The sequence below is a fragment of the Trachymyrmex septentrionalis genome, unplaced genomic scaffold (genome assembly GCF_001594115.1).
Source record: "Trachymyrmex septentrionalis isolate Tsep2-gDNA-1 unplaced genomic scaffold, Tsep1.0 scaffold68, whole genome shotgun sequence".
In the NCBI taxonomy this organism is placed as follows: domain Eukaryota; kingdom Metazoa; phylum Arthropoda; class Insecta; order Hymenoptera; family Formicidae; genus Trachymyrmex; species Trachymyrmex septentrionalis.
Genome location: NW_017305862.1, coordinates 140,555 through 148,036, shown reverse-complemented (window position 1 = coordinate 148,036; position 7,482 = coordinate 140,555). Strand labels below are relative to the sequence as shown.

The following is a 7,482-nucleotide window of genomic DNA, read 5'->3' as shown; positions in this document are numbered from 1 at the left end:
CTAGAGAAAGATATTGCGCTCGTGAATAAGCGGAGAATTACATTATGTAGTTTATAGATCATAAGAAGTGTTACGTACAATCGTACGTTAGAAATTGTAGGTTTGTATCGTAGGAAAATAGATACTAAATGTTGTTCCTACATTTGAAAAAGACGATCATTGTTCGAATTTTCGACGCAATGTTTATCGTGCTGTTAATAATAACGATACTACGAATTACATTAAAATCTGTGTGAAGCAAATATTTAGCAATAATATTTGTTGCGCGTGTCAATTGCAAAAGAAGATACATGAAGATTACAACTCGCTGTTTTAAATTAAGTATACATAATTTATAGCGCATCATGTTAATATGCGTTATAATATTGTTGATTGTTAAGTTGTACCATCTTTTCAAATCATTACGATTTCTATATCTTCCTTTTCATATATTTTTATAAAGTCACGACAGCATTTGTTTTATGAATTTCACATAACAAATTGTAGCAGATTTACACACACGTACACGCGCACGCGCGCGCGCGCACACACACATACACACACACATATAAGGAATAATCGAGTATAATTTATGCGATATTTCATTATATAGTAATAAAGAAAGTCGCACAGTGTATCCACAAGTGATCAAATTTCTTATTTATTAAATTTTAATTAAATAAGTCTTTTCTTTTTCTGTCTTTCTTGATTTTTATGCAATGCGCACAACATAAAAACTTATTTTTTTATAATTATTAACGTATTATTTTATAAATAGCTTTATACTTATATCTTAATTTTTTAAAAATAAATTTGCTTAGAAGAATTAGAAGAAGAGAATGATTTACAAATATCTTTTTGATATTAATTAATTTACTACTTTAATTTCGAAATAATGCATGTTTATAGAAGATTACAATACAATATAGATTATTTTTATATCATGAAACAATTATTGCATCACACACGTCTCTTTCATAGTGATCTTGTATCAATAAAAACTTCGTTGAATTGAAAAACGATGACATTTCATACTTTAATCTGTTTGTTGATGCTTTAAATTACATTGAACTTTAAAATTTGTTATGAAGATTAAACCATTTAATTGAGGCTTATAAATTTCATTAAATTAGCTAAACATCTTATTAGATAAACAATAAATAATTTAAATCGGATTCTCAAACTTTAAAACAATAAATAACAGTAAGATTAAGGTTAATGAGAGTCAGCGCAAAAATGAGTGCGCATAAATATTAATTCATATAAAATAATTTATAATAATAAAGCGATATGCAGCTTTATTACGAATTCTTGAACGTTTCCATTCTCTTTGGAGTCATTCTCAGCAAATTATACGTATTCACGGTCAATATTGGTTAAACGATCTGTCCTTGATGAGTCACTATCAAGTTCCCAAAACTGTAGTAAATTTTTATCTATTTGTAAAAATTAAAATCTCAAACTATTCTTTTTTAGCAACAGGTAAGCTGAATAGGTTTATCACGGTTCAGAAGGATATTTTTCTAAAAAATTATAATAAAAATGTAGTGTATAAAATCGAATGTAAAGACTGTGACGCTTCTTATGTTGGTCAAACGAGTAGAAAATTAAGCTTTAAGATTGCAGAACATAGCGAACATATAAATTGGAACACTATCAGCAAATTAGTAATTACAGATCACAGAACCGAGTTTAATCATGAATTTAATTGGGAGAATGTCCAAATTCTGGATCACAAGAGAATCTTAAATAAACGTTTAATTTCTGAGAAAACGAATGTACTTATGCAAAAGAATGATCTGAATTTGCGCTCAGATAGACTACACCATGCGCTACAGATGGATTACATCATGCCTATGCTACGATATTATCGAAATTAGCTTACTTTATATTTTGTCGTTATATTTTATATATACTAATGTACTTCTGTTCTTAGAAAATTTATTTCATGTCTTAAGTTTAGGTTTAATCTTTTATGCACATTGTTTATATATGTATATTTTCTTGTATATTATTATTATTTATGACATAAGAATATTGTTTTTATGACGTTATCTCTGTAAAATTGAAATGGTCGTAGAACCATTCGAGACTTCTAATTGTCTATTCTAAATTAATTAGGTGATCGCAGCATGATTAATTTATTATTTAGTGAATTTATATTTGCCAAAGCTTCATGACATGGTTGACGTCTGTTTAAGGTGAGTTACTCACATTTCTGGATGATTGTTCCTTCATTATATATCGTTACAATTTCTACAATTTTACATATCAGATTCCGTTACAGTTTCGGGAACCTGATAATAAAGTTACACATTATTTATTATTATGAATTATTTCATATGAATTAATATTTACGCACCCATTTCCGCGCTGACTCTCATTAGCCTCAATCTAACTGTTATTTATTATCTTATTAAATGTTTTTTAATTTTTTTAGCATACATTTCAGTAGCTTTAGTTAGTTTAATTAGAGTTTTCTTATAATAAAAAAATAAGCAATAATAAATTTTTATATTATAGCTTTGCAATTATATTTTATTATAGTAATTACATATACAATGAGACTAATAATAAAGCTTTATTTTTATAAAACTAATTATTCTTGTAAAAATTAAATGTTTTTACACACACACACACACACACACACACACACACACAATTTAAAGAGATCTCCGTTTTACTGTGAGAATAAACGTCCGTATTTCCATCGGTTTCAAGAGAACATTGATTACATTGTCATGAACTCCCACAGTTTGTCTGCTTTCTTCTTCATTCTGGATAATATTATTCATCTCTGGTTCCCATTTCATAGGTTTATTTTCGCTCAATAATTGATTAGCCCCTAATGTAGTTTCTTCGATCGATTCAATTGAAAATGTCGAGAACAGATTCTGTTGAGATAAGATTTGTAAAAAAAATTTTCTTTTATTTAAGTAAAGACAGCTTCTTTACTTACTTTATAATTAATAATTCTGATTAATTATTACAATCAAATTTTTGTAACATGTTAGTAATTGCAAAAATATATAATTATTAAAATATAGATTTATTTTTAGAAGAATAAAAATTTACCTGAATGTTAACTTCTACTGGTTGAGACATTCGCTGAGCCTCACCGACTTCAAAAAGATGTTCCAATCTTAATAAAATTGTGTCATCTTTCCAAGGTTCTAAGGTAAGAATGTGTACATTCGGTGGCAATGCTTTATTGAGACCAGAAGTCTGTAATAATATACATATAAACGTCTATTAATAAAAACATGCCAAAATCATATTTTCTTACAAAATAATTGACAACCCAATCAGAAATGATAATGGAATTCACATCAAATATATCGATTCAATTCGAAATGATTAAATTCAATGTCGATTCGACATCGATTCCATTATCATTTCTTACTGAGAATGATAAAACAAATTTTGGTTATTTTGACCTCTTTAGACCTGATTTTATTGGAATTATGTTAAAAAAATTTTTTTTTAATTCAATTCATCGGATTTTATTGGGTTGAACGCACTAAAAAAATCCACTTAAAAAATCCAAGATGAAATCCCGATGTGCTTGTAGAAATTACATCACTGCCAGGAAGCGCGATATTGTTGATAAAACATTCAAAATAATATAAATATTCAACGTACAAGATCAAGTTTTTTTTATAGAGAAATTTTAAAAAATTTTGATTTTTTCAAAACTAAAAAATTTCAAACTAATACAATTTCTATTTTATAAAATAGCGTAAACAAACAAAAATTGAAATTCTTGCCTTAAAATACACTTACGTGAAATTATTAAAAGCTATGTATGACTTTTCTTTCAATTATATATTAAATTATAATGTATAAAATTATGATTTAAAAAAAATGCTATTTTCTTGAAAAAATCCACAAAAAATCTATTATAAATCTATTATAAATAACAAATATTTTGAGATTTCATGATAAAGTTTTTTCGATTTTTAGAAAATTAAAAAAATTATTTAATTTAGTTTTAATTTTTATTCTTCTTCAAATATTAATTGTAGTAATTACAAAATGTATTAAACCTTTGTTTCTATTTTTTAGTAAATTTATAAAATCTATACGTATAACAAACATTTTAAGACTTCACATATGATGGAATTATTTTTTGTCAAATAATGAATTAAATAAAAAATAATCGGGCTTAAAGATCGGGTCGATTTAGCATGGAATGCTTATATAGATATATATACATGTATTATATCTATTAATTAATAAATTAAATTAAATTAATTTAATTAAATTGAAATTAATTTATAATATAATTATCTATTATATTATATTGAATAGTAAATCTTGCTAATTATTAATGGACTATAAAAAATGAAAATGCTTAAAACCCTGAATGTGGTACGCGATAAGAAAACGTATTAATTAATTTCATTGCGACGATCATCTGTTTGAAAAGATTTTGCGACAGGATGGGAAGTCTCAAAACGAAACGATATTAATATAGCGATAAAATATATTATAATAATGATAAAATATAATATAAAGCGATATCTCGCGTGCCTCCATGTAGGTAGTTCCACATCTCTGGATTTTAAAAAATCACGTACTGATTAGGAACAATCTATTATGTGATTTATTTGTCTTAGAGCCGGTTGTTCCATCTTTTGATAAATTTTATCTGTTGCGTAAGCAAGATTATCCAATCATATGCGCGGATTATCAGATTTACCTCACAGGTAAAATTTACCAAAAGGTAAACAATCGGCCCTTAATTAGATGATTTTGTTATGTAACTTTGTGACGTAATTTTTTTCAGTAGTGAGTTCTCTCTTTTTCACTCCTCGTCTTTGCTATCTCCATTCCTAGTCCGTTAGTCCGGTAACACGACGCAAAATTTACAAAGGACCTCAAGAAGTCACCAATAATTCTACAGAAAACTCACAACAATAATAGCGCACGAAAAATATGAAAATAAGTATAAAAATTTCAAATGTGCGCATCCTTAAATCGGAAGGACGCTGGACGTAAATGCTTTGTTAGTTGGATTCTATGATCCTTGTGGCGGAAAAACACAATACATTAGATTTCAGATAATGTCGATAGAATTAAATAATTTCAAGGGAAAATGTCTTCAAATTTTATGTACATTATAATGTACGCGTATCTAAACAGTTAAGGGATTAAGCAAAAAGTCTTAAATAAAAAAAATTCTTAAAAATACACACACAATTAATACACAAATAATACTGTATCTTTTATACTTAAATAGAAATTAAATATTATACGTACTAAATTTTTGGGTACAGCACTTATGTTTTCGATATTGGTCAAATTAACTGAAGCACCTAAGATCCACGGATGCAAGGCCAACTTAAGCGCCAATTCTTTTTCCTTCAATACGAATGTATCCATGTTTTTCACTTTACCTCCAAAGAGATAATGCGTACCTCTCACTACTAAACCTTCGCCAAAAGCAGTTTCATTCAATGCTTCATTTACACCAAATGCATCGTCCTTTAGAAGTCTTCGATGAAGCTAAAAACAATTTTAATTATTATATATATTAGTTATATAATTTATTGCTATTTGACTTCATGTTTTATATATATAAACACTGAGAAAAAAATATAATCAATATTAATAAATATTTAGTTGGTAGAATTCCATTAAATATTTATTAAAATTGACTATATTTTTTTCAGTGTATACATTCTTAAAATTTTATTGTATATTATAGTAAAATACGCACACGTAAAAGATAAATCTACAATAATTAATGATAATCGATAATGTCTTCTTTATGATAATAAACTTGCATTAATTTCTAATTTAATTTGTAAGATTTATGTTGTAAGTGCAAAGTAACATTTAAAAATGGAATCGCCCAAATATAGACTTTAAATTAAATTTTTATAAAATTTATGATCTACAACCTACTTTAGATATAACTTCATACTGAACTTCATTTTGTCAATCAACTTTATTTCGAAATCAATTTTACTTATTATATTCTTACATTAGTTTTATATGAATATTTCATTATATTAAATAATTATATATACATATATAATTATAATAACTTAAATTTTATAAGAGATAGCAAATAACAATAATTAAAAATTGATCAATTGAATTTGAACATTTACCATCAGTTCAAAATCACCGTCCTCTAAACTGCTTCCCCCCTGGGCACGATCAACAAGAACATTTAATTTCAACTGCTTCTTTTCATCTTTGAGTGTAATTTTACTGGTCACTGGATAATAATTGCCAGATATTGGCTCCATCAATTCCAAATTCCATGTTGGTCGATAATTTCTCACACGCTTTAACATCTCTCTTCCATTGCTATCTGTGTAAAACGTTTTGTCTGTTTGTAGATTGCTGGAGTACCTCGTAACTATCTCTTTACCAATTTTATCCCTATAAAATAAAACAATTTATAATTTAATTAATTTTTTATATTTATTCAAATTCAGATTTTATAATTTTTATTTATAACATTCAGAAAAGTTTTATATATACACGAAAAGAACTCTTTTGCTAAAACATTTAAATTAGAAATTAAAAATTTAGCTAGATAGATCTGAAAATAATTTTGTTAAACTATTAAAACAATTATTTAGAATATTTAAGCGTTGATAACAATATTGGCAAAGATTTTAATATTTTAGTAATCAGTTTAAGCCCTATATAATAATTTTGATAATTCAAACAAAATTATATTCAGATCTGAAACTGAATTCTTAAATACTTCAGAAAAACCATTCTTTTTGCGTAAAAATATATAAAATATAAATATATAATAAAAAATATAATGTAATTAGTCTTAATATTAAATGATAATATTAAATATTTATATTACAAATAGAAAATATAATATTTTACCATTAGCATATTACTAAGAATATAATTTTATAAAATTAGAAAAAAGAGAAAGAATTTTAAATTAAATTTTACAGATTTTAGAGTTTCGCATTGCATAGATAAGAATTAAATATTGCGATAATAGCTAATAGTACTTGATAGGTATTGGTCCAACGAGCCAATCAAATTCAATGTGCTGTTCTTCTGAATAAATTCGAACTACTTGACTAACCCAATCGTTTATTGTATGATGGAGTTCTTGCACGACAGGACCTATAAAAAATAAATTTTATGAAGTATTGCATTTATGATATATCATTAGAAATAAAGTTGGTTTAAAATAAATTCTGTTGATAATACCTTTATAAATTTTATACGATCCACTGTATGCAAAATTCCTGGCCGATAATTCTTTAGGTCTAAAGATATACGCACCGGATGATCTATTAATAAAGTTCTTGTTATTACCCTCTGCTCCTATGTAGTAGTGGAAAGATTGTACGACGTTCATGTTTTGCTTATTCCAGTGTACTGTTAGGTCACCATCGGTATTAACGGATATATTATACAGCTAAAAATTTGTATTTCGATTTAATTGGACTTAACAATTCGATTGTTATTTTCGAAATTATTCCATGAATATTTGCTTTGTCTCTCTAAGAA

At 26.2% G+C, this 7,482-nt stretch overlaps 1 protein-coding gene across 2 annotated transcripts in view; it reads right to left on the bottom strand.

The window, feature by feature from the left end:
- Positions 1 to 2,614: 2,614 nt before the first annotated feature.
- Positions 2,615 to 7,482, bottom strand: part of LOC108753276 (lysosomal alpha-mannosidase) — an 18,009-nt gene continuing 13,141 nt past the window's right edge. For both annotated transcript variants that reach the window (XM_018494728.1, XM_018494727.1), the window contains exons 12-17: positions 7,180 to 7,390; positions 6,975 to 7,092; positions 6,099 to 6,375; positions 5,242 to 5,487; positions 3,055 to 3,204; positions 2,615 to 2,873 (exon numbers count right to left, since the gene is read on the bottom strand). In XM_018494728.1, coding sequence (XP_018350230.1) covers positions 2,643 to 2,873; positions 3,055 to 3,204; positions 5,242 to 5,487; positions 6,099 to 6,375; positions 6,975 to 7,092; positions 7,180 to 7,390 — 1,233 coding nt within the window. In that variant the 3' untranslated portion in view covers positions 2,615 to 2,642. The remainder of the gene's footprint in view (positions 2,874 to 3,054; positions 3,205 to 5,241; positions 5,488 to 6,098; positions 6,376 to 6,974; positions 7,093 to 7,179; positions 7,391 to 7,482) is intronic.